This window comes from Heptranchias perlo, chromosome 5 (assembly GCF_035084215.1).
Source record: "Heptranchias perlo isolate sHepPer1 chromosome 5, sHepPer1.hap1, whole genome shotgun sequence".
NCBI lineage: Eukaryota > Metazoa > Chordata > Chondrichthyes > Hexanchiformes > Hexanchidae > Heptranchias > Heptranchias perlo.
The window spans coordinates 56,373,547-56,401,518 of record NC_090329.1 but is presented as its reverse complement, the minus strand read 5'-3'; the positions used below and the strand labels follow the sequence as shown (position 1 = coordinate 56,401,518).

Here is a 27,972-nt window from a genome sequence, read left to right as displayed (position 1 = left end):
GATGGCTACCACACGAGGTGATGCATTAAGGTAAAGAAGCTCTGAGGATACCTTAACTATTCGACGATAGTTCGGCCCATTGTGCCTGTGCCAACTCTTTGAAAGAGCTATCCAATTAGTCCCCTGCTCTTTCCCCGAGCCCTGCAAATTTTTCATTTTCAAGTCTGTATCCACTTCCCCTTTGAAAGTTACTATCGAATCCGCTTCCATCACCCGTCCAGGCAGTGCATTCCAGATCAAAACAATTCGCTGTGTAAAAGAAAATTCTTATCTCGTCCCTGGTTCTTTTGCCAGTTACTTTAAATCTGTGTCCTTTACTCCTGACCCTTCCGCTAGTTTCTCTTTATTTACTCTATCAAAACTCCTCATGATTATGAACACCTCCATCAAATCTCCCCTTAACTTCTCTGCTTTAAGAATAATAATCCCAGCTTCTCTTGTCCCTCCCCATAACTGAATTCCCTCATCCCTGGTACCATTCTCGTAAATCTCCTTTGCACCCTCTCCAAGGCTTTGACATTCTTTCTAAAATTTGGTGCCCCAGAATTGGGCACAATACTCGAGCAGAGGTCTAATGATTCCTTGCATTTGTACTCTCTGGCCCCAATAACACCAGGGTGGGGGGGAGGATTTGGGGACGGGAAACCCAGAAATAAGGGTTTCCCGCAGGTCTTCCTGTTATAAATTTTTTCAACAGTTGACCATCTGGATGTCTATCGGGTTGGAAAGCAGTCGGGGAACGGGTCGAAGGTAAGTCCGACATCGGTCGTGGGGGTGGGGAGGTGGGGGTCGGACATTGGCCGCGGGGGGATCGGGTGGTGGAGTCGAACATCGCAGGGGGAGGTTGGGCGATCGCAGGGGGGGTAAACAAGGAGCCTTGGAGGGGGTGCAGGGGGAAACACTTATAGGAACAGGAGTGGGCCATTTAGCCCCTCGAGCCTGCTCCGCCATTCAATGAGATCATGGCTGATCTGTGACCTAATTCCATATACCCGCCGTAACCCCATAATCCCTTAATACCTTTGGTTAACAAAAATCCATTAATCTCAGATTTAGAACTAACAATTGAGCTAGCATCAACTGCCGTTTGCAGAAGAGAGTTCCAATCTTCTACCACCCTTTGCGTGTAGAAATGTTTCCTAACTTCACTCCTGAAAGTCCTGGCTCTAATTTTAAGGCTATGTCCCCCAGTTCTAGACACCCCAACCAGCGGAAATAGTTTCTCTCTATCTACCCTATCAGTTCCCCTTGAATATCTTGAAAACTTGGATCAAAACACCCCTTAATCTTCTAAATTCCAGGGAATACAACCCGAGTTTGTGTAATCTCTCCTTGTAATTTAACCCTTGGAGTCCAGGTATCATTCCAGTAAACCTACGCTGCACTCCCTCCAAGGCCAATATATCCTTCCGAAGGTGCGGTGCCCAGAACTGAACACAGTACTCCAGGTGTGATCTAACCAGGGCTTTGTATGTCTGTAGCATAACTTCTACCCCCTTGTATTCTCGTCCTCTAGAAATAAAGGCTAGCATTCCATTTACCTTTTTGATTAGTTTCTGCACCTGTCTAACATTTTTATGATTATGTACATGTACCCGAAGGGCTCGATTTTCGCACCCCCGGGCGGGTGCGTTCGTGGTGGAGGCGGGGGCTGCGAAAATCGGGGATTCCCGGGGCGGGTCTAGAGCCCGGCTCCAACCTGCCCCATTTCCGGGTTCCCCACTGACGCGCTGACATGCGCACGCAGCCCCCGCATGTGGGACTCCCGCCGGCAATTAAAGCCGGCGGGGTGCCACTTAAAGTACTTGAACAGGTACTTCAGGTTGTTTACAGACCTGATTGACCTGATATTTTAGCAGGGGTGGGATTTTGAAATGAACTCAGACTGTTTCCCGTACTGGGGGAAACACTCCCAGTTCAAATGGACATGTTGCAGCCATCAGCCTGTGGCAGCTGCAAAGGTCCATTTGACAGGTTGTGGGGGGAGACCCTCACTCATTGCAGGAGGCCACTCTGTTACTTGGGACAAAGTTTGGCCTCCACCACCCTCCTCCTAACAATAAAATTCACAAACTTGCACACTTACCCCAGGGTCCAGACACATGTCCCTACCTTGTGGACCCCCTCAGATGTACATCTTTCGGATGGGGGCCGCCGTAGTTGCAGTCATGACCTCCTCGGAGGGCGAACAGCATCGCCAGCCTCGCCATCCATGCCGTCCACCTCTGACATGTGGAGCTCCACAACACAGTGCTGTGACACATCCACCTGCACAGCAGGAGGGAGGGCAACCGCAGAGAGAGATGAGTCAGAGAGGGCACTACTCTCGCCACAGGGTCCACAGACTGAGGCTTAGCTTCTTGGACCTCTCTGAGCAGCAGTGCACACGGAGGCTCCGAGTCACTCGACATGTAGTCGTGGACATCTGCACCCTCTTTCATGCCGAGCTGCTCCCGGCTGGCCCGAGCGCCATCTTCTTACCTGTCGCTGTCAAAGTCACCACTGCCCTCAACAACTTCTCCTTCACATCCTTCCAGGGTGCCACCGGGGACATCGCCGACGTCTCTCAGTCGTCTGCACAAAAGAGCCCTGCAAATACACCTACACCCACTCTGCAGTGACACAATGGGTGGCATCAAGTGTGCGTGTTCATGGTGAACCTCATGAAAGGGACCTATTCCACAAGCCAGTCAAGAATGGGCAAGATGTGGCAGTAGTGGTGATAATAATAATATTTATTGTGCATGTGAAAGAAAACAAATATAAATAAAAAACATGACAAATCGTCAGACACCCTTGTGCATTCCCTTTGTGCTCACAAAACCTTCGCCTTGCGTTTACGGGAACCCCTACGTGGTGCTACTCCTGTGGCTTCAGCAGAGGTAATGGCAGGTTACTCTTGTCCATGCCCTGACCGATTAGATGCTTTGGGCTGACTCCCTCTAGGTTTGGGTGCCCGTGAGGGCCCCTCCAAAGACTGCTCCACCTGCACCTGTGCAGGGGCAGACTCGGCCACCTGAAGAGGGGGCAGCATTGTGGGTACTGGTTGAGAGGGGGGCAACGGGTGAGACGTGGGAGCGCTTTGAATGGCGTCCCCACCACCATGTCCCCTTTCACCATCATCCCTCTCGTGGCCCAGGCTCACATCACTCCTTCCACCCCACTGGACGGCAGTTTGGGGGGCTTGTGTGAGGCCTTGGAAGGCCACTTGTAAAGTATCTGTCAGCCTGTTTAAGGCAGCAGAATGTTGCTCACCCTGAATCCGAATGGCCATTGTCAGGGCCTGAATGGACTCATTGTTGAGCCGTGCTTGATGCTCGATGGAGGCTAACCTTTCCTCCATCGCAGACATTCCCGCACCTACCCGCGACACTATCTCAGAGATGCCTTCACGTTCCTGTGACAGGATCTCAGAGATACCCTCCTGTACCTGTGCCACCATTCCCCTCATGCAGGAGTTGGACTCCTCCATCCTCTGCGCGATTGTGGAGAGTGCGCGTGGCACCTGTTCCAGCACCTCGGCAATGTGCTGCTGCCCCTCGACGACTCTCCATTTCACAGCTGGCCCCCAGGGTTCAGCATCTGGGTCCAGCTGAGCAGTGCCAGGAGAAGCGTGCTCCCACCGACGCGGACCCTCCACGTCTGCCCCTGCCACCAGGGTCTGCTCGTGCTCACGTGTGCGTGGTGACTCACCATGTGCAAGCCCAACGAAGTGAGGACGGGGACCCACCGAGGTGTATGTATCTGCGCTGGTGGATGGCTGGCTCAGATGTGACGATGGACCCTCAGAGGCCGGAAGGTCCTCTGAGGAATCGCCCTCCACGGTCACAGCGCTCACAGATGGCCCTGCAAGAGAACAGAAAGCAATATTAGGCATGTGGACAGATGTTGAGGTGCTGCAGATGCCAAGTGATGCTAAGATCATTCGCTATCATGAGTGCTGAGTGTTAGCTTTCTGTCACCGGCCGCTTGTGCAATCCCATCCTCAGCATCCACCACGGTCATGCGCTCCAGCGTGCGGCTGATCTCCAATGCCTGCTGCTCTGTGTCTGTTAGTGCCACCTGGTGTGGCGGGCCCCCTCCGGTCCGTGCCCTCTCCCGGGCATTATGGTATCTCTTCTCCTATCAAGGCAAAACACAGAGGCATGATTGAGTGATGGTTGCATGGTGAGCCGCTGCATGCATTGGTGTGGGTGGGGTTGAGCGTGAGGGAGATGCATGGGAGGGTGCGTGTGCAACATAGCCATGATATTGTATGAAGATTGCGTTGCGTGGTAGTGTTCAAATGGGAACAGGGGCGGTGAGTACGTGCAGGCAAGGTGAGGATTATAGTTGAGTGGATGTGAGGAGTGATGCGAGAGCGTTGTGGTGGCAGTGCAGAAGGAGTTGTGTGGTGGTGGAGGTGATGTGGAAGACGGAGTGTGGGAGAATGCGTAAGTATACTCACTTTGGCTGACCTGGTTAGGTCATTAAATCTCTTCCTGCACTGGTTGCCGCTGCTGGTGACCTCCTCGGCCACCTCCAGCCAGGCCTTCTTCGTGGTGGAGGGTGGGCATTTCCTCCCATCGGATGGGAAAAGGATTTCCCTCCTCCTCCTCACCCCATCCGGCAGCACCTTGAGTGAGGAGTCCGAAAATCTTGGGGCAGCCTTCCCTCTGGCCTGCTCCATGGTTCAGAATTGATTGTTTGCTGCAGGAGGGCTCCTCCAGCTGACAGACTTTGCTGCACATGCGCAGTCCGCCCGCTGCGCAGCTTTCCAGCGCGAAACCCGGAAGCAAAGGTAAGTGGCTCCAATTAGCCTGCGATTCCTTGCGGAGCACACTGATTTCACTGGGTGCGTTACCCACCTGCCCTGTCGACCCCCTGCTGAGAACCCGCCGCCCTCCTAATATCGGGCCCGAAGTCTCTTTGGACCTCTACTGTTTCAAGCTTTTCACCATTTAGAAAGTACTCTGATCTTTCATTTTTAGGTCCAAAGTGGATGACCTCACTCTTGCCGACATTGAAATCCATTTACCCACAGTTTTGCCCATTCACTTAATCTATTAGTATTTCTGTCATTTCATGTTCCCATCTACACTGCTTACAATGCTGCCTATCTTTGTATCATCAGCAAACTTGGATTTGTCGCTCTCTATCCCATCATCTAAGTCGTTAATAAATACAGTGAATAGTTGAGGCCCCAACAAAGATCCCTGTGGGACACCACTAGTCAAATCCTGCCAATTTGAGTACCTGCCCATTATCCCTACTCTCTGTCTCCTGCTGCTCTGCCAATTTCCTAACCAGGTCAATAATTTGCCCTCAATTCCACGAGCTCCAACTTTAGCTAACAGTCTTGTATGAGGGGCTTTATCGAATGCCTTCTGGAAGTCCATATGAACAACATCCATAAACATTCCCCTGTCCACTACTTTAGTCACCTCTTTAAAAAAATTCAATCAGGTTCATCAGGCATAACCTATCCTTTACAAATCCATGCTGGCTCTCTCTGATCAGCTGAAAATTTTCAAGGTGTTCAGTCACTCTATCATTAATTATAGACGCTAGTAATTTCCTGACAACAGACATTAGGCTAACAGGTCTATAATTCCCTGGTTTCCCTCTTTCACCATTCTTAAATAGCGGAGTGACATGCAATTTTGCAATCTAAAGGATCAGTTCCTGAATTGAGAGAACTTTGGAAGATTATAGTTAGGACTTCTGCAATGTGCTCACCTACTTCCTTTAAAACCCTGGGATGGAAACCATCTGGTCCTGGGGATTTGTCACTCTTTAGTGCTATTATTTTCTTCATTACTGTTAATTTGCTTAGGTTAATTATGGTGAGTCCCCACCCTTGGTTCAAAATTACTTTCCTTGTGGTGTCTGGCATGCTATTCTCTTCTACTGTAAATGCTGACGGAAAGTAATTATTTAACATGTCTGCCATGTCCTTATTTTCATTTACAATATATTAGTTTTTAAGGGGCCCACATTGCTTTTGACCACCCTCTTTTTCCTAATATAATTGTAAAAAATTTTTTGTGTTGATTTTGATATCCATTGCAAGTTTCTTTCCATACTCCCTTTTTGTAGCTCTTACTATCTGTTTTGTCACCCGTTGCTGTTCTTTGTATCTCTCTCAGTCACCAGGACCTGTGCTATTTTTTGCGTTTTTGTATGCTTTTTCTTTTAGTTTTGTTGTCCTTTACCTTTTTTGTCATCCATGGCTGGGTTTTTTTGGCAAGTAGAGCTCATGCCCCTTGGGGGTATAAACTGGTTCTATATCACGTTAAATTCTTTTTTGAATAGCTCCCACTGATCATCTGTCATTTTACCCATTAACAGTTGCCCAGTTTACTGTGGACTATCTCTGTCTCATCCAGATGCAGTCAGCCTTACCTAAATTTAGAATCTTAGTAGCTGTTTCGAGTTTCTCCCTTTCAAACACAACGTTGAACTCGATCATATTATGATCGCTATTAGATAAATGTTCACGCGCCATTGGGTTGTTAACTAAATCTGGCTCATTACTCATTATTAAATCTAATATGGCCTGCCCCCTTGTTGGTTCTAGGACATATTGTCGCAGAAAGCTGTCCTGAACACACAGAAATTCGTTACCTTTCTGACATGAGCTCGTCTGCTTATCCCAATTTATATGAAAGTTAAAATCCCCCATCAAAACCACTCTGCCATTGCTACTTGCTTGTCTAATCTCTGCCTTTATACATTCTGCCACTTCACAGCTGCTACCAGGGGGCCGATACACAACTCTCACTGCAGTCTTAAATCCTTTTCTATTTCTTAATTCTACCCATAACGTCTCCACTTTACCTGCTTACCTCTCTTTATATCCTCTCTTATCATTGAAGTAATTCAGGAGAGGCAGGGACTGATTAGGAACAGTCAGCATGGTTTTGTGAGAGGAAAATCATGTCTCACGAATTTGATTGAGTTTTTTGAAGGGGTAACCAAGAAGATAGATGAGGGCTGTGCAGTAGACGTGGTCTACATGGACTTTAGCAAAGCCTTTGACAAGGTACCGCATGGTAGGTTTTTACATAAGGTTAAATCTCACGGGATCCAAGGTGAGGTAGCCAATTGGATACAAAATTGGATTGACGACAGAAGACAGAGGGTGGTTGTAGAGGGTTGTTTTTCAGACTGGAGGCCTGTGACCAGCGGTGTGCCTCAGGGATCGGTGCTGGGTCCGCTGTTATTTGTTATTTATATTAATGATTTGGATGAGAATTTAGGAGGCATGGTTAGTAAGTTTGCAGATGACACCAAGATTGGTGGCATTGTGGACAGTGAAGAAGGTTATCTAGGATTGCAACGGCATCTTGATAAATTGGGCCAGTGAGCCGATGAATGGCAGATGGAGTTTAATTTAGATAAATGTGAGGTGATGCATTTTGGTAGATCGAATCGGGCCAGGACCTACTCCGTTAATGGTAGGGCGTTGGGGAGAGTTATAGAACAAAGAGATCTGGGAGTACAGGTTCATAGCTCCTTGAAAGTGGAGTCACAGGTGGATAAGGTGGTGAAGAAGGCATTCAGCATGCTTGGTTTCATTGGTCAGAACATTGAATACAGGAGTTGGGATGTCTTGTTGAAGTTGAACAAGGCATTAGTAAGGCCACACTTGGAATACTGTGTACAGTTCTGGTCACCCTATTATAGAAAGGATATTATTAAACTAGAAAGAGTGCAGAAAAGATTTACTAGGATGCTACCGGGACTTGATGGGTTGACTTATAGGGAGAGGTTGGATAGACTGAGACTTTTTTCCCTGGAGAGTAGGAGGTTAAGTGGTGATCTTACAGAAGTCCATAAAATAATGAGGGGCATAGATAAGGTAGATAGTCAAAATCTTTTCCCAAAGGTAGGGGAGTCTATAACGAGGGGGCATAGATTTAAGGTGAGAGGGGAGAGATACAAAAGGGTCCAGAGGGGCAATTTTTTCATTCAAAGGGTGGTGAGTGTCTGGAACGAGCTGCCAGAGGCAGTAGTAGAGGCGGGTACAATTTTGTCTTTTAAAAAGCATTTGGACAGTTACATGGGTAAGATGGGTATAGAGGGATATGGGCCAAGTGCAGGCAATTGGGACTAGCTTAGTGGTATAAACTGGGCGACATGGACATGTTGGGCCGAAGGGCCTGTTTCCATGTTGTAAACTTCTATGATTCTATAATTTCATCCTTAATCACTAAGGCTACTCCTCCCCCTCTACCATATAACCTGGTATACTCAGTTCCCTGTCTTGCAGCCATGTCTCAGTAATGGCTACCATGTCGTACCCTCTAAGTTGAATTTGCATCTGTAATTCATTCAATTTGTTCCATTATACTCAGTGCGTTTGTATAAAGAACGCTTATTTGGGCCACACACCCTAACCTGTCTTTCTGCATTAATATTGTTTTTCTCACACATTTCTTATTTCTGTCTCCTAATTTAATTACTTTAGATCTTTTAGTTTTCCCTTTACCTGTAGTGCCTAAAGCATAATTTCTGACGATTACTCTACTCTCTTCCTTTACGTTTGTTTTCGAATTATTATTTATACTACCTTTTCCACCTGCTCCTCCTGGCTCACAAGCAGTGATGTAAAGGCACTTAACTGATGGATCCGGCCCTTCTCGCCGCCTTTCATCTGCCGGGTTTCCCGCGGTCCAGGAAACCTGGCCTGCAGGTCTTAAAAATACAACTTTACTTAAAATGGAGACGGGCAGCCTCCTTAAAATATTTGAGTGACTGACCCGCCTCTGTTAAAACCGGAAGTGAGCAGGTTGGAGGTGGGTTGCCCATTTAAAAAAAAAATGTAATCCCCTCCCCACCCTCCCTGGGGGCTTAAAATTACCCCCTCTATTTATAAAGTCAAAGATTCAGTATGCCTTTTTAACAGCTTTATCAACTTGTCCTGCCACCTTCAAAGATTTGTGTATGTGAACCCCCCCCCCCCCGATCTCTCTGTTCCTGCATCCCCTTTAAATTTGTACCATTTAGTTTAGATTGCTGCATCTCATTTTTTCTTCCAAAATGAATCACTTCACACTTCTCTGCATTAAATTTCATCTGCCATGTGTCTGCTCATTTCACCAGTCTGTTTATGTCCTCCTGAAGTCTGTTACTATCCTCCACATTGTTTGCTACATTTCCGAGTTTCGTGTCATCTGCAAACTTTGAAATTATACCCTGTATAACCAAGTCCAGGTCATTAATATATATCTAAAAAAGCAGTGGTCTGAATACAGATACCATACAAAATATGCCCTTTTAAATTTTCCACACTACCAACCTGACTGTTAACAAAACAGCTGCCATCATTTTTTGTTAATTTCCCACATACTATTCAAAGTTGGGGGATTTATGTATTGTTTTTGACTGTCTTCCATCATCTGTCTAACGGACAACTGCTGATTGTAAAGGAATGATGTATAACAACCATCATCGTATTTTAACATTCTTCTCAAACAACTTCTCATCAGACAATATGTCATCAGACATTTCCTCAGAGAATATATGTGCTGAGAAATGTCCAATGCATAATGTCCAATTAATTATAAAACACTTCATTATGTTTCAAAAGACCTATCTATCTTGGACATGAATTGTTAGAGAAGGTAATATCATGACCTTGCTGCTGTCAATCTGCCAAATGTGGTACAAAAAAAATCATTGCCATTTTATTAAAAATAAAATTCCAACAGAGGAATGATCCTGCTTCTAATTATTTTAACTGTGGCTGTATGTTGCAAGTTTCAGTACATTTCGTTTTCAAAGCAGAACATTCTAGAAGATTGAAAAGGATAGGCTTTCTTTGGTGATCATTCATTGTTCATCCAAAATGGTTGCACCTTCAAATCCTGATCCTTCACTGCCGAAAGCAGCAGTGGACAGGACTACCAAAGCACTTGCATGTTAAAGCTCAGGCATGGTTTTCAGGATGAATTCAGCAACCTGAATAGTTCCCTCACGAATACATGCCAAAACCCACAAGCTATTTGGGGACAATTGAGCAGGTTGGCTCCCATCATCTTGTTGAAGTTTTTCTGCTGCAGCATCAATGTGCTGCTGTATTCAGACTCTGTCTCCAGAGGATCTTAACGCTGTCACCATCTCATCTACTCCGAGCATTCTAGAATTCACCTACACTATTTTAAATTAATAATTGAATGTAATATGAATCTGAACTATGTTACTTTAGCAAATAGCTTATTTTGTTGGGACTTAATTGCATTGCATTTTCTTCATTTAAGATAACTTGCTAAATATATAACCAAAAATAAAATAAATATTAACATTTTTTAAACTTATTTCACAAAAAAGATATTAAGTTTGTTTTTTTCTAATATTGTAGACCTAAGGTCAGAATTAGAACAGAAGCAGTGAAACACGGTAGATTTACAATAGTGACAGGCTTAACTATTCTTCCTCAGATGTGATTGAAAATAAACTATCGTATCTGCTGCACTAAACTGCACTGGACACAAGATCCCTCAATATTAACCTTTATGTGATGTTTTGTTGCTGACCATCCACAGAGTCTTTCTCTTTGGCTTCTCTATCTCTCTCTGATGGCTTCAGACAGACTACCCAATTTTAACGAAACAAGCTGACAAATCATTTTTTTCCCAAAAATGACTTGACGAAAAGAAATTTAAATATGTCTCTCTTGAACTCAAAAAGAGCTGACAATCAAACATCGACACAAAATAAAGCTTACAGGGTATTTTATTTGAATTGAATGGCTTGTTCCTTCCCTCAGGCACCTGACCCAAATTCTGAAGCTATTGTGTCAGAAAAAGCTGATTCATTATCTATGAGGGAAATTGGCTTTTAATTCCATATGTACAGTGACAGAAACAAAGAAACCAATTACATAATACATGGTGGACCAAACTGCTTAATTTATTGACATAATCCTTACCTCTCTCTTCTTGATTGGTGCAGTACACCCAGTAAGATAGTGGACAGCTCTGCAGTTTAAAGACTATTTGGCAGACTGACTTTTGAAACCCAGGAGGATAAGTGATGTAAAAGAGAAGCTGTATCTCAGAAAAAGCAAATAGGCCCTGATCTATAATGTAGGTACCAACGAGCTTGATAAGCTTGGAGAAGGAGAAGTTAGAGTACAGAGAAATGGATGCCAGCAAATGTGCAACAGCAAATGGATATTTATTGCATCCTACAATGTAGGAGCTGAAGATGGGAAGGTCTCCTGCAGGAACAGAATTATCATTATGGAGAGACCTGGGCCTGGATTTTAACTTGGAGCCAGGAAGAAAGCGGGGAGGGATGTTTATTTGACGCAAAACCAGGAAGTGAAGTTGGCTGGCTGGAATCTGCAATTGCAACTTGATTGCAGGAATGATCGCAATGCCGGAACAGGAAGGCCCACGGTCCAATCGATATTTGGCCTTGGTCCTAATTTTAATAAGACCAGCGGGCGAACGCCTGCCACGTATTCCCAGGTAGCTTGCCGGCAAAGCTAGGATGAATGTTTGACAGCTGCAATGAGTGCTAAAACAAGCATTAAGCCTCCTCGATATGCTAATAAGGGCCTTGAAGCCTGTTTTAGCTTGATGCCAGGGACAACTAGTTGCTGTTTGGGTACGGGAGGTTGGCCCCCTAAAGTGGACCTCTGCCCCTGTTTTCCACGCGGAAAACGGGCCCAACAAAGTCCAATTTTGCCCCCACATGTCCTTAAGCCTTGTTTATTACTGATTGACTTTAATAACAGATGCTACAGTAATGATTCAGATTTTATCCCAATATTTTTTTCTTCCTCTCACCACAAAATGTAACTTCCGTAGGTGAGTCTGTGTTCCTAATTGTCGGAAATATAATTTTTTAATTCGTGGGAAATAGCACACTGAAGGGCAAACAATTCTCCTATTGTAAACTTGCTACTTGATATCACCAAGGATTCCACTGCATCTTGGGTCACTTTTTCGAACAGGCTAAGCTAATAAAAAGGCTGATTCACAGATGGAGTTATTGAGTTATTTGCATTAGCCAACAGTGTGGACCAGATATGGAGCAGTTCAATACAGAGCCAGAATTCTGGAAATGTGCGCAACAGGTTAAGCAAACAGCCTGTGAGGGAGGTCCTTATGAATTCTCATAGAATTTGAGATGAAGTACTGTCAAAGAGAAAATAAGTAATTTTGTTGCTCAGCAAATGTAAAATGCAGTCTTTGTAAGCATTCACTTGTCGAGCCTCATTTGCCTTTGTGCACAATGCCAAGATAAACTTAACAGTTGACACACAAAAAGTGTGTTTTTACACTCATAATCCCTTTGAAGAATAGGTTCTAGTTTTAAAAGTCACTGAACAAAACCACAATATGTACAAGCTATCAACATAAAGGCTTGTTGATTACCAAATGTGGTGTTTAGGTGCCTAATTATACATTCTTGTATTTGGCAATTTTGACATAATTTCAACTCAATGACACATTCCATTCATACCTGATTCAAAGCACTTTTATCTTGATTGATTTGTTTCTGATCTAAAGCAAACTGCTTCTTTCTGCAGCCTATTCCACTCAATGTGATTCCATACAAGTGTAGCCATAACTTTTGCAGTACCCAAATGAGACATTCTTTCTCAATTGCTGAGTACAGCATTTCTTGCTGCAGTGGCTTACTGATTCATAAACAACCAGGTGCTCCTTCCCACAGTAATTCATCTGACTCAACACAGAGCCAGTGCCACTGTCTGTTGCTACCATGCAGACAGTAAGCTCTCGGGGATAATCTATCTTGGTGTTAACACTGTGTCTGTTCACAAGACATTTTTCAATTTTACAAATGTGTTTTCCACATGAAAGGATCAGGTCAGCTGGTTTGCCTTTGTCTTTTAGGTCAAATCTTTGAGCAGCATGGCTATATTGCTATAGTTGGGAATGAACCTGCAAGCAGGGATTGAAGGATTCTGTGTCATTGTGCCATACAAAATTCTGCTACTTTTCTACAAATTCATCAACAGTTAAATGCTTGAACATCTGCATGGAAAAATTATTGAAGTTTACAGTAAAAACTAAGCTGTATTTGTAATTATATACCATATGCTATGTGTAAAGATTAAAGATTTGATGAATCATCTAGCATTTTGGATTGCAATACAGCTTTCACAACACCAATTGTAATGTTTTGCTTTTTAAAATGTGGTCAAATTGTCTCAGCCTATAATTAATTAGTACTGGTGAAAAATGATTCCCATCTCCTCCACTTTTCATTTCTCTTTGTCCCATAACAGCTCTATGCCAAACTTCAGGCTGTGAAGGCTGAGATCCAGGATCTGCAGGATGAACATGTGAGGGAGCGACAGGACCTGGAGCATTCACAGAATCAACTGACACGAGAGCTTAAACTCAAGTAAGTTACAAGATCTTTGGTGAATTTACCGTTTCAGGTGCTGACTTCCTTCAGAACATTGGAGAGATGGGGACATTTCCATGTTCGTAGCATCTTTTCTCTTTTGGCATTACCCAGGATCTGTGTGCTGCATTATTTTCTGCTGGGTACCTAAACCGGCAGTAGTGGCTTTCTACTGCTGACTCCCTCCTGGCTCTCTGATTTCAAAAGTGGTGTGGTGATAATCTTAATGAGCATAAAATTTGTAAACAAAAAAAAATGTTTTGAAAACACAACCCCTTGAAGTGGCTAGAGTCTCTTTTTGGCACCCAGCATCTCAGCTGTCTGATTTCATAGCAATCGGGCAGTTTGGTCTCTTTTTAAAACAACAGCAGCTTGCATTCGTATAGCACCTGTAACATAGAGAAAAACCCTAAGACATTTCACAAAGATGTAATCCAAAAGATGGATACTGAGCCAAAGACGGAGATCATAGGAGAGATGACCAAGAGGTGGGTATTAAGTGGGGTCTTAAAGATGGAGAGGAAGGTGGATGGGTTTAGGGAGGAAATTTCAGAGCATGGGGCCCAGGCACTTGAAGGCAAGGCTACCAATGGTGGGGCGAAGAAGAGGTTGCACAAAAGGCTAGAGTCAGAGGAACAGAGTTTGGGAGGTGGTTGCTAGGCTGGAAGAGGTTACAGAGATGACTTAGTGACCGATATGATTTGGGCAGCAGAGTTCTGAATGAACTGAAGTTCTGAATGAAGTTTACAGATGGTGGAGGATGAAAAACCAGCCATGAAGGCATGGATAAGGGTTTCAGCAACATATGAGCTGAGTCGAGGCGGAGGTGCACAATGTTAAGAAGTGGAAGTAGGTAGTCCTTGTGATGGAGAATTTGAGGCCAGAAGCTTCGCCTGGGGTTGACTAAGAGATCGAGGGTGCAAACAGTTTGGTTCAGGCTCAGAGGGTGGCCAAGGAGGTGTTGGAATCGATGGCAAGAGTATGGAGTTTGGGACAGGAGCCAAAGACACTAGCTTCAGTCTTCACAATGTTTAGCTGGAGAAAATTGTGGCTCATCCAAGACTGGCTGTTGGACAAGCAGTCTAACAACACAGAAGGAGCAGGGGAGTCGAGAGAAGTGGTGGAGAACTAGATCTGAGTGTTGTCAGCATATGTGTGAAAGCTGAGCTGGTGCCTGAGTATAACGATGTAATCAAAGGGCAGCATGTAACCATTGCTGGAGATGCTCTGGCTATGATCGGATAGGTAAGCATGGAACTAAGCGAGGGCAGTTCCACTGAGCTGGACAACGGAGGAGAGATGTTGGAGGAAGGTGGTGTGGTTGACCGTGTCAGTGGCTTCAGAGGGGATGAGGAAGGATAATGCACCATGCTTACAGAAAATGTAATTTGTGACTTTGAATAGGGCTCTTTTGATGCTGTGACAGGGGCTGGAAACCTAATTGGAGAGATTCAAACAGGGACTTGTGCCAAATACGGGCATGGATTTGAGAGGTGGCAGTACATTCAAGGACTTTGGAGATTCAAGGGAGGTTGGAGCTGGAGTGGTAGTTTGCAAGTACAGTGGGGTCAGGAGTGGCTGTTTTGAGGAGAGCGGCAATGACAGCGGTTTTGAAAGGTTGTGGGGGGCGTTGGTGCAGTGAACAGTAACTGAGAAGTTGGAACCATTTACAATGTCAGCTAACTTGGGGGGCAGGAAGGCAGGCTGGATGGTGAGCATGACTTGCAGGAAATCCTTACGTCCAGGTTCCCCGTTCGAAAATCCTCACTCCCCTCCTCCCAGCACTGAGTTAATATCCAGGCCACTCTGTCAATCCTGTGAGTAGGATATCACTTTTGTATCTTGGCATTCTTGGCTACTGTTAGTATCTGGCTATCATCAGTGCTATTAAATAAGAATTCTGCCCATAGATTCAGCCCTCTCTAACATCATGCAGCTTGTTACATAGAAACATAGAAAATAGGAACGAGAGTAGGCCATTCGGCCCTTCGGGCCTGCTCTGCCGTTCAAAATGATCATGGCTGATCGTCTAACTCAGTACCCTGTTCCCGCTTTCCCCCCATATCCCTTGATCCCTTTAGCATTAAGAAATATATCTATCTCCTTTTTGAATACATCCAATGACTTGGCCTCCACTGCCTTCTGTGGTAGAGAATTCCACAGGTTCACCACCCTCTGAGTGAAGAAATTTCTTCTCATCTCGGTTCTAAATGGCATACCCCGTATCCTGAGACTGTGACCCCTGGTTCTGGACTCCCCAGCCATCGGGAACACCTCCCCTGCATCTAGTCTGTCTAGTCCTGTTAGAATTTTATATGTTTCGATGAGATCACTTCTCATTCTTCTAAACTCGAGTGAATATCGGCCTAGTCCACCCAATCTCTCCTCATTCGTCAGTCTTGCCATCCCAGGAATCAATCTGGTAAACCTTTGTTGCACTCCCTCCATGGCAAGGACATCCTTCCTCAGGTAAGGAGACCAAAACTGCACACAGTACTCCAGGTGTGGTCTCACCAAGGCCCTGTATAACTGCAGTAAGACATCCCTGCTCCTGTACTCAAATCCTCTTGCAACAAAGGCCAACATACCATTCGCCTTTCTAACTGCTTGCTGCACCTGAATGCTCGCTTTCAGCGACTGGTGTACAAGGGCACCCAGGTTTTGTTGCACCTCCCCTTTTCCCAATCTATCACCATTCAGATAATCTGCCTTTCTGTTTTTACAACTAAAGTGGATAACCTCACATTTATCCACGTTATACTGCATCTGCCATGTTCTTGCCCACTCACCCAACTTGTCTAAATCGCATTGGAGCCTCTTTGCATTCTCCTCACAGCTCACATTCCACCCCAGCTCTGTGTCGTCTGCAAACTTGGAAATGTTACATTTAGTTCCCTCATCCAAATCATTGATATATATTGTGAATAGCTGGGGCCCAAGCATTGATCCCTGCGGTACCCCACTAGTCACTGCCTGCCACCCGGAAAAAGACCCGTTTATTCCTACTCTCTGTTTCCTGTCTGCCAACCAATTCTCAATCCATGCCAGTATATTCCCCCCAATCCCATGTGATTTAATTTTGCACACTAACCTCTTGTGTGGGACCTTATCAAAAGCCTTCTGAAATCCAAATACACCACATCCACTGGTTCTCCCCTATCTATTCTACGAGTTACAACCTCAAAAAACTCCAGCAGATTTGTTAAGCATGATTTCCCTTTCATAAACCCATGCTGACTTTGTCCAATCCCATTAATGCCTTCCAAGTGTTCTGTTATCACATCCTTTATAATAGACTCTAGCATTTTCCCCACTACTGATGTTAGGCTAACTGGTCTGTAATTCCCTGTTTTTTCTCTCCCTCCTTTTTTAAATAGTGGGGTTACATTTGCTGCCCTCCAATCTGTAGGAACTGTTCCAGAGTCAATAGAATTTTGGAAGATGATCACTATTTCCAGGGCCACTTCCTTTAGTACTCTGGGATGTCGATTATCAGGCCCTGGGGATTTGTCAGCCTTTAGCCCCATTAATTTCCCTCGCACTTTTTTTACTAATACTGATTTCCTTCAGTTCCTCCCTCTCACTGGACCCTTGGTTCCCTAACATTTCCGGGAGGTTATGTGTGTCCTCCTTCGTGAAGACAGAACCAAAGTATGTGTTTAATTGTTCTGCCATTTCTTTGTTCCCCATTATAATTTCCCCCATTTCTGACTGTAAGGGACCTACATTTGTCTTCACTAATCTGTTTCTCTTGACATATTTGAAGAAGCTTTTACAGTCAGTTTTTATGTTCCCTGCTAGTTTACTCTCATACTCTATTTTTCCCCTCTCAATCAATCTCTTTGTCCTCCTTTGCTGAATTCTGAACTGCTCCCAATCCTCAAGCTTTCCACTTTTTCTGGCAATGTTATATGCCTCCTCTTTGGATCCAATACTATCCCTAATTTCTTTTGTAAGCCACGGTTGAGCCTGTTTTATTTTTGCGCCAGACAGGAATGAATAATTGTTGTAATTCCTGCACACGTTCTTTAAATATTGGCCATTGCCTATCCACCATCATCCCTTTTAGTAAAGTTCCCCAATCTATCATAGCCAACTCGCACCTCATACTTTCATAATTTCCTTTATTTAGATTCAGGACCCTAGTTTCGGATTCAACTACTTCACTCTCCATCTTAATGAGGAATTCTATCATGTTATGGTCATTGTTACGTGAAAGAAATTAATGCTAGTTAGTCTGCTACAACCACAAAATCACACATTTAAATCACCCATTAATATAAACCACAGAGCCGATTTTAACCAGGCAGGCGGGCATTTAAAACTTACTTACACTGATCCCGCTGCCTTCCTGTGGGTTGCAATCTTAACTTGCTCTTCTGAGTAGGCGAGAGGGACTCCCACCGGAAGGCAACAGGGCCCTTCCTTAAACATGCAGATCGGGCTCCAATGATATCATCGGGGCCCGACTGCAATTTTAGCCGCAGGCATGTGCAGGGAAACCATTGTGTTCTTCCCGCTCGGCCAACATGGCAGCAGGAGTAGCTGGGACCAGACAAGACTCAAAGTTAAGTATTTTTTGAGGTTTCCTTGTGGGCCAGGAGGAGCAGGAGTGCTCCTCAGAGTCCCACAAGAAAACAATGGGCCTCCCCTGCCCCGGGATTCCCTCCCACTCCCACGACTGTGATGCTCTCATGACTCCACTCCCAACCACTTAACTGAATGACAGGCACCATTCCTATGGGTCCCCAGTGGCGGCCTCCTGCCGCCAGAAATTCCACTTCTGCCCACCAGACAGCTACCGCTTGCCGCTGGGTTCAGGAGGGAGACTGACCGGATTTATGCAGGTGAGGCTCGGGAGTTAAAATCTCTTGGGCCTCGTGCTGCGGAGGACTGAACGGTTTGCCATCTGTATCAGTCCCCATCCGCATGACTTCTGGCCAGGAGTTAAAATTGGGGCTCGTCACTGCTGCAACAACCTTTTTTTTAATAAAAATATAAATTCCCTCCAAGTTATTGCTAAATGGTGGTTTATTCTACAAACCATCCCACTTGGGACTTGTTAAGCCCATTGCACTGATGACTCACAGATTCAAATAGTTGAAGCCGTAAATCACAGCTCAGAGCCGTTGCCACTGTGCTTGCAATCTCCACTAGAATATTGTATTCTGCACACAATAATATGTGGATCTGATTCTGGGCTCCACTTCTCAGCTCCTCATATAACTAAGTGCAATAAAACACAGTCTATTGGACATGTTCAGGCTCAGAGGCATCAACAATCTAATTCTTGTATGAAAATGGGGTGTGGGACGTCGTCCTGCTAAATTCGCCATCATTACGTCCATTTTATACCTAATAGAATGTTGAATTTATGGCCCAATGACTTCCATATAAATTAAATGGAAGTTATAGCCAGGCTAAAAAGGTTCAAAAACAGACAATTCCTCGGGATAGATGATACATATCCCAGAGGAGTAAGAGAGACAGGGAGAAGATTTGAGAGACATTGACAATCAATGAGGGAGTCATTGGACACTGGGAGTGGTATGAGTTGGTCGAAAATAAGTTAACATGGTGCCCATTTTCAAAAAGAATGACAAAGCAGATGCAGGCAACTACAGATCCATTAATCTTAGAACATTATCATGTAAAATAATGGAATTGAATATCAGGAGTAAACTTGAGGATTATCTATATAGATTATCTATATTTAATAAACAATAGTCAACATGAATTAAGAAAGGAAATATCTTGCCTAACCAACCTCCTTGACTTTTTTGAGCAAGTGGATTGTGCCACTTTGAGTATACCTAGATGTTAAAAAAACATTTGACAAAGTTACACACAAAAGGTTACTAGTTAAGTTCAATGCAGTGGGAACTCTGGTTAAAGCTTGGAAAAGGATAAGAAATTGTCTGCAGGTGTAAAACTGTGAGTACTAGTTAGAGGATTCTGTCAGAGAGTGGAGAGGTGCTGAGTGGAGTGCCCCAGGGATATATTAAAAATAGCCAGAACAGTAGAGGTCAAACGCAGAAGTCAAGGTCACACATACCTTGAGTGCTGTGTGCCGTTCTGGTCACCAGGACACAAGGTGTTCTGATGTTCAAGATTTGGAGACAGTGCAGAAAAGAGGCAGAAACCTAATCTCCAGTGTCAGAGGTAAGAGGAAAGACTGGAGAAACTTGAACTTTTCAACATTGAAAGGAGACATCTGAGAGTTGATCTTCTCGAGGGACATCAGATTACAAATAGTATGCAAGGGTGAATCCATAGCTAGTTCAAACTAATTTTCAAGAGTAGAACAAAGAGACACAAGGTCAAACTAGTAAAAGGCAAATTTAGTCATTGCTCTTTGACACAAAAAGTGGTTAATACATGGAATGGATTTCCAGGTAGAATAATGGGGGCAAAAAAAACTGGAGTTGTTTTAGAAACACTTGGATGGTGCAGTGGGGTGACCTTAGTCTGTCTGAATGGATGAACAAAATTGCTGAATGGCCATATTGATCAGGACTTATTTTGTGACAGCCACTGTCTTTTTGTTTTGTGCCTCTTGACCTATTGCCTCCAACTTTTCCAGACATTAACAACTCAACAACTTTTCTTGTGACTCCTGAATGAAGTGTTCACAGTGCATCATATTTGTCTCTTTTCTTCTAGCTCAAGGATCCCCTCATTCTTCTTGTCCCAACTAATTTTCAATCTATGTCTGTAGCACCATAATTCAAATACCTCGAGTCTTCTTCTTACTTCAGGATTTAAGGTTTAGTTTTCACATCTGTATTACGCTGTTGAGCACATATAACACTTAAGCATTCTACTACTTATCACCAGCTTAGTTTTATGACTGCACCGAAACACTTTCATACTGTTAAATGTCTCTTTTAAATTTTTATCCTCTAATTTAATTTCTTTGTTGCTTTAATGTTATTAGACTGCTGAAGTAAACAATTGTATTGGCTTGCACTGTTACCATGTTATTCACTCTAAGGTCAGTTTTTGGGAGGTCCCCTTCCTTTTTGGTTCACCATTGACTCTGTCTTCTTGGCATTTATTTTTGATCCATATTGCAAGTTTTGCTGATTTATTTGCTGAACTATTTTGTAATTTATCCTTTGTCTCTGTAATTAGTACTTCATCATCAACATCTACTGCATCCCATAATTAATGTAATAAAAATTGTCCCAAGGTTTGAGGCTGTAAAACATAAAGGGAAACATTCTGGAACATGATTCAGCTCATCTCGTGCATTTGTCTGATTCAGGTACTTGATTATTGAAAATTTTATTCCACCTGAAGAGAAAAACAAGATCATGAACCGGCTGTGTTTTGACTGTGAGGAGGATCAATGGAAATTCCTGCCTCTGGTGCCTGCAGAAAAGTAAGTGTGATCGGAACATAGGAACAGGAGTAGGCCATTGAGCCCCTCAAGCCTGTTTCGCCATTCAATTAGATCATGGCTGATCTGTATCTTAACTCCATCTACCCGCCTTGGTACCGTAACCCTTAATACCCTTGTCTATCAAAAATCGATCAATTTCAGTTTTGAAATTTTCAATTGGATGTGGTTCATGAAAATAATGTGGTCGCAGAACATGTCCTCTTTAAACAAAAAAAATTCTGAATAAAGGGAATGTTGAAGAAAGAAAGCAAATCCCAAACTTCCAGCAAAGTAAATGTTGTCCTTCAACCTTATTTGTAACAGTTTTGAGACCTTGGAGATAATTTTTCGAACTTCACACTCCTGGAGAGGAGCTTTGCATGTTGGGAGCACATTTTCGATTCGGGTACACCATGCTCCCAAAGTTCCAATCAGCAGATGAGCCTCCTCGCCAGAAGTGCGAAGTAGAAAAATTATTCCTCGGATTTATATTACATAGAGTTACACAGAATTTACAATATGGAAACAGGTCTTCGACCCAACCAGTCTATGTTGGTGTTTGTCCTTCACATGAGCAGTAGTCCTAATCTCATTTCCCACTCTGTTCCCGTAACCCCTTATCCCCCGCTCCTTCAAGCACCTATCTAACCTATTCTTAAATGTTGATGTGGTCTCTGCTTCAATCACCAGCTTGACTAGTGAATTCCACAGCCTCACAACCCTCTCTGTAAAAAGGTTTCTCCTTCTCTCTGCTCTAAATCTCTCATATACACACACACACACACACACACAATTATATCATGTGTGCACAAGACACTTCAACCACTGGAAACTGTTTGTTTCTATCTACCCTGTCCCATCGTTTCATAATTTGAAACACCTCTATCAAATCTCAACTCATAATTCCTTTATTCTAACAAAAACAGCCCCAATTTTTGAAGCCTTACTTGGTATTTGTATTTCCTCATACCACACAGTGTCCTAGTGAATCTGCGCTATAGCTTCTCGGTTGGCTCAATATCCTTCCAATAGTGTGGAGCCCAAAATTGTGCACAGTTCTCCAACTGTGGTTTTACTAAGGTTTTATATACATTCAGTGTTTATATTCTACACCCCTTGCCATCAAACCCAGTATTCCATTAGCTTTTTTATGGTCTAATCCATTTGAGGTGCTGTTTTTAATGTCTTGTGAACCTGTACCCTCAAATCTCTCTGCTCTTTCACATTACCCAGCCTTCCCCCATATACCATCTCACAATTAGTGGGGGTAATTTTGACTTTGGGTGATTAGTGTAAAACAGATGATATTATTCAGCTGCCCATTGTACATCTCTCCCAATTTTCATTTCCATTTACTTCCACGGAACATTCTTTTCCAATCGCCACCGACTGCTCCCCTCCCTTCCAATCCACTTTAAGAACCTGAGGCCTGCTGCTGGCATCGCAGCAGCCCAATCTTCGAGTCCTATTCCCCAGCCAACTGCCTGGGGATGCCCATTAGGTTTTCGCAGCTCGCTGGTTCAGTAGTAATGTACTGTGTTATGTGCGCCTCGGGCCTATCAATTCAAGCACAGGGATTGATCCCTGCATGCCTGTTTTTGGGCGCGCTTGAATTTCCAGGCCAGGATTTGAGTTGCAAGGCTGCAACGTAAGTGGGGAGCTTTGTTCCAAAAACAAGAAATGTTGGAAACACTCAACATGTCGGTCTGCATCTGTGGAGAGAACAGACGAGTTAATGTTTCTGGTCCTTCATCAGAACTCGGAGCTTTGATGTTCTTCATTTTATCAGTAATATTTCAGGAGTTTATTGATGCAGTTTTGTTTATTTAATTATTTTTAAAATAAAAGAACAGCTTTAACGTTGCAATGCAAAGATACTATCAGTTCAGATCTGATGGTTATTGTTACAATGCCAATCATATCATGAAAGGTCTTCTTCAAAATTCATGGGGTTTAGGGTTTAAGAGCAGTTTTAAGAGCTGCCATTTGCCTTTATTATTCTACTCTTGTCCGATCTCTGTTGTTTTTACCAGTCACCAAATGAAGAAAAGATCTACGTCTGCAGTCGGCTATAAGCGACCAATCAGTCAGTATGCTCGAGTTGCTATGGCAATGGGCATTCATCCCAGATACCGGGTAAGTAATAAATCATGTATTAAGAGGTTAACCAAGTTGCTGAGACCAATATATGTGGTATAGAAATAGCCTTATTCATGCCTCTCTAGAAGCTGGTAAACGAGAATGATTGCAAAGTTAAATTTTAATGAGGAAAATCTATTTTACAATTTGTGTTGTGCATTGTATTTTAAGAGGTTTCAGTTGCCACAAAATACAAATAATATAATTTTAGAATACCAATATTGATATTGCACATGGGCTTTCAAAATATAAGCTCTTCAAAGGGATTAAAGTATTTATCAACCTAACAAAGATGAAATAGATCATCCAGTATCAACTTGCGTATATGATAAAAGGGAATATTCCAAACGTGTTCTATCCTATAACTTTACTGTAAATTGCTTCAGCAACTATTCCATTCACAATATCGTGGTGCTTGGATATGGAGTCTCTGATCTTCTGCACCCACCCCAACTGAAGTACTAATCTAGTTGCTAATGTTAACCTCCTAAAGCATCCTTGATCTCCTTGTGTGTCATAGTGAGTAATGTGAGCAACAGTCCTGACAATGTGTTTGTGAACTCTGCACACCATATACCAGACTATTTTTGTTTTCAGTGCTTGATATAAAGGTCAGAATTATCATTGAAAATGTTTTGGTTCCCATCCTGGAGTTGCCACATGCTCCTTTGTAAACTGCAGTTCTGATAAGTAGTCATGCATGACTGTACAGGTGCAGGAACTAGACTCTTCCACTCTTGTCCTCGGACCTTGCAGGTGCTTGGCGCACGCTAATGAAAATGTTGGTGTTCAGATAGCATCACTCTTCTAAATGCGAGCCCCATGTGGTTTCAATCCCTTGGTTCTGCAACTAAGGAAGGACGTATGCTGTTGCTCCAGCCAGCAGGTCCCTGCGTTTCCTCCGTCACGTGCTCCTATTCATTGTGATCTGTGATTCACTGGTGGGCACACTTCAAACTTACTACCGAAATCTCCCAGGCTGGATGTGCCTGTGCTGACATTTGCTGTGGATGGAGTGAGTGCTGCTGAGTGTCATGAGGTGATGGCTGCATGGATGCTGAAGGACCATGCTGCCGTTTCTTTGGGGGCATCGATAGAATATAAAGGAAGAATCCGTCAACATGCAAGAAGACTTTATTAAACTTGTAGAATGGGTGTGCAATTGACAAATGAATTTCAATATAGATCAATGTGAGATGGTGCTTTTGGTAGGAAGAATAAGAAGGCCTCATACAGCTTGGATAATAACAGTCCAAATGGGATCGAGGAGCAAAGGGATCTCAGGGTAGAGATATGCAAGTCACTAAAGTAGCGGTGCAGGTTAATAAGGCCATAAAAATGGCAAACCAAGCACTGGGGTTCATTACTAGAGGGATAGAATTGAAAAGCAAAGAAGTTATGTTAAACTTGTAAAGAACTTTGGTTAGACCCCATTTAGAGTACTGTATTAAAAGCAAAATACTGTACACAGTTCTGGTCTCCATATTTATAAAAAGGATATAGAGGCATGGAGAAGGTGCAAAAAAGATTCACAAGGGTGATACCAGAACTGAGAGGAGAAACTTATCAGGAAAGACTGAACAGCCAGGGGCTCTTTTCTCTAGAAAAGAGAAGGCTGAGGGGTGACCTGATAGAGGTCTTTAAGATAATGATAGGGTTTGATAGGGTAGACTTATAGAACATGTTTCCATTTTTTGGGGAGTCCAAAACTAGAGGTCATCAATATAAGATAGTCACTAATAAATCCAATAGGGATTCAGGGGAAATTTCTTTACCCAAAGAGCGGTAAGAACATGGAACATGTTACCACAAGGAGTAGTTGAGGCAAATAGCATAGATGCATTTAAGGGGAAGCTAGATAAGCACATGAGGGAGAGAGGAATAGAAGGGTTTGCTGATAGGGTTAGATAAAGTAGGGAGGGAGGAGGCTCGTGTGGAGTGTAAACGCCAGCATAGACCAGTTGGGCCGAATGGCCTGTTTCTGCGCTGTAGACTCGATGTAAACAGAAGAACTACATATATAGTAGCTGAAAAGCACTTCCTGAAACAGACCTTACATAACTAAAGTGCTGCAACGTATAGGTGTGTGAATGTGTGGAGAAAGAATAACAAGAAATGTATGGTTCTCACCCTGAGCTTTGGGAATGCCTCCATTCTCTCCATGTTGTCAAACCCTATCTTGTCCAACATGGCCTGTTCATACTGACATGGGGATTTAAAGTGAGTTGAATCTCCTTCAGTTCTGGCTTGCTCCCACATGTTATGCACCACTTTGTCCTGCAAGCCAAGAAGTAGTTTCGAGATGTTTGATGAAGACAAAGGCGAGTGACAGCTTGCAACCCACGTGTATGAGTAGGTGAACAACAAGAACATGCCTTCATATGGTGCCTTTAACGCCCTAAAGCACTTCAGAGTTGTAAGGAAAACAGATACTGAGTCAAAGGAGAAAAGATTAGGAAGAGTTCAAAAAATTTGGACTAAGGTGGGCTTTTAAGGAGAGTCTTAAAGTAGGAGAGGGAGGTGGAGAGACACAGGGTTTTATGAAGGGAATTGCAGAGAGTGGGACCTAAGCGGTGAAGGCACAGCGCCAATGATGGAGCAAAAGGAGAGGGATGCACAAGGCCAAGGAATGGAGAGTACGGAGGGGAGGGTTTTAGGACTGGAGGTAATTATAGTGATCGTGACAAATGAAACCAAAGAGGGATTTAAAGACATGATTGAGAATTTTAAATTTTAGGTTTTGGAAGACTAGGAGCCAATGTAGGGCAATTACAACAGGTTTGGAGGGTGAATGTCAGCCAGGAGAGAGTTGCAGTAATCAAGTCTGGAGGTGACAAAGGCTTGAATGAGGGTTTTAGCAGCAGATGGGCAGAGGAAGAGGAGGGGGTAGAGGTAGGCGATGTTACAGCTGCAGTCCATGTGATGGAGCGGATACAAGTTTGGAAGCACAGCTTGGGGTCTAACAGGACCTTCAAAGAATATGGGGAAAAGGCGGGAAAGTGGAGTTGAGGTAAAAATCAGATCAGCCATGATCTCATTGAATGGCGGAGCAGGCTCGAGGGGCTGAATGGCCTACTCCTGCTCCTATCTCTTATGGTCTTATGGTCTAAAGACGCTGAGGTTGTGAACAGTCTGGTTCAGCCTGAGACAGTGGCCATGAAAGGGGGGTAGAGTTGAAAGCAAGGGTATGGAGTTTATATCAGGGACTGAAGATGATGGCTTTGGTCAAGGAGAGCAAGGCCTGTTAGAGATTGATGTGGTCAAGCCAGATCTGGTGCTGGATGGTTAAGCCAGTTGTGTACCGGGTATGCTTCAGTTTGCACCCCTTGGACTTGAGGGAGCAAAGATGGGCGCCATACCAAGGGGAATAATTGAAATAGGAGATGGTGAAAGTTTTTCCGGGGACAAGGGAGTCAAAGGTGGTGAAGACATTATTTTGGAAAATCAACAGCTGCAGAGGTATTGTGGCAAATGGAGGGCCAAAGGCTGGGCAGTATGGAAGTCGAGAGTGCATTTGTGAGTGACTTGGGGGAGAGTGTTTTCTGGGGTGGATACAGAAAGAGGTTAAGGGTATGAAGGAGGTTAAGGGTACGTGGGCAGTGAAGAACACAAGGGAGTGGTCGGAGATAGCCTTGTCATTGATCAAAACCATGAGAGAGGAGAGGCCACGGGAGAAGGCCGTGAAATGAATATGCAGGTGAGTTGTACGTTAAGTTCGCTTTGTGGGGTGATCTTTCCAAATGGCAAAGTACTCTCTAACCAATCAGAAAATTATGGGGCTGAGTTTTATTCTCATCAGATGCACTGATTTGCAGAAAATCAAGCCTCCACTTGGACTATTCTACCCTGTAGCAAAGTGTAGTTGCAATTTCACTCTGCCGAATGTACCTGAGGGAATTTATTGACCTGAATTAATGGCAATCTTTACTACTGATGCTCTGGAATTCAGAAGGAGCATCAGGGAAGAAATGGGTTCACATTATATTATAGTATAGCGATAGAATGAGATGACAAAATATTCCACAAGATATAATGGGCTTAAGTTTCCAATATTTGACCCCATATAGTATCTAGGGGCAAGGGGAGGTTCCCTGCTTTGCATGAAACTGGCAGTCAACCACACCACTGGGCACTGCCCACCAGAACATGAGGGCAGGCATTGCAGCGGAGGTCAGCTGCTAGCAGCAGCCCAGCAGAAAAAAAAGTTTTAAGAGTCTATCAGTCCTCTTTGCAAGAAGGCTAAGCTGCTACAGTATGTCTTCACAGTTTCTTCTGGGGACCAGGCCAAGACCCAGACCTGAATAGCCCAGGTAGATCCCACTTCCACTGGCTAGGAGGCCAATATTCCTGCATTTCCCTGGCAGATCCCAGGGCAGAGCCAAGGAAACTCCTGGACTGGAAGCCACTTCCACCAGCCATGCTCACTTTGATATCGGGGATGATGTCTAGGTTGAACTGAAATTCCGGCCCTAATCAGGTCCCACAGATGCTCACATCAGAGGCTTGGGACCTGGCGTATCTGCATCTTGGCTTAATTCGTGGGATTTCTGCTGCACTCCTGCCTGACGTATGGCGGGAATGCACTGGAAGGCCTGCGGATTTTTGGACCACCTACCTGTAATGGTTTGTAGTAGATTTTAACAGTAACCATGAGGAGATTTTCTGTGGCATGTTGTCAAAATGTCAACTCCCCTCTCACAGATGATGCTGTTCTTTTTCAATTCCATCTCTTACCACTAGATGGTTCTATTCAACCTTGAAATCATAATTAAAAAAACACCTGATTGTTGTTTTCTACTAACTACAAACCATTACATTCCTGATATTGAAGTAGCATCGACCAATCGTTACAAAACCAAGATTGCATGGTTAGCTGGAAAAATGGCTAAGTTTTGGTAATATCATTCAAGACTGAATACCAGACTGATTCCTGGGATGGCAGGACTGATGTATGAGGAGAGATTGGGTCGACTAGGCCTATATTCACTCGAGTTTAGAAGAATGAGAGATGATCCCATCGAAACATATAAAATTCTAACAGGACTAGACAGACTAGATGTAGGGAGGATGTTCCCGAT

The 27,972-nt window shown here is 43.9% G+C and overlaps 1 protein-coding gene across 3 annotated transcripts in view; it reads left to right on the top strand.

The window, feature by feature from the left end:
• LOC137321769 (kinesin-like protein KIF3C) overlaps window positions 1-27,972 on the top strand; it is a 190,276-nt gene that overhangs the window by 150,415 nt on the left and 11,889 nt on the right. For all 3 annotated transcript variants that reach the window (XM_067984426.1, XM_067984424.1, XM_067984425.1), the window contains 3 exons: window positions 13,250-13,368; window positions 20,639-20,755; window positions 22,789-22,891. In XM_067984426.1, the coding sequence (XP_067840527.1) occupies window positions 13,250-13,368; window positions 20,639-20,755; window positions 22,789-22,891 (339 nt within the window). The remainder of the gene's footprint in view (window positions 1-13,249; window positions 13,369-20,638; window positions 20,756-22,788; window positions 22,892-27,972) is intronic.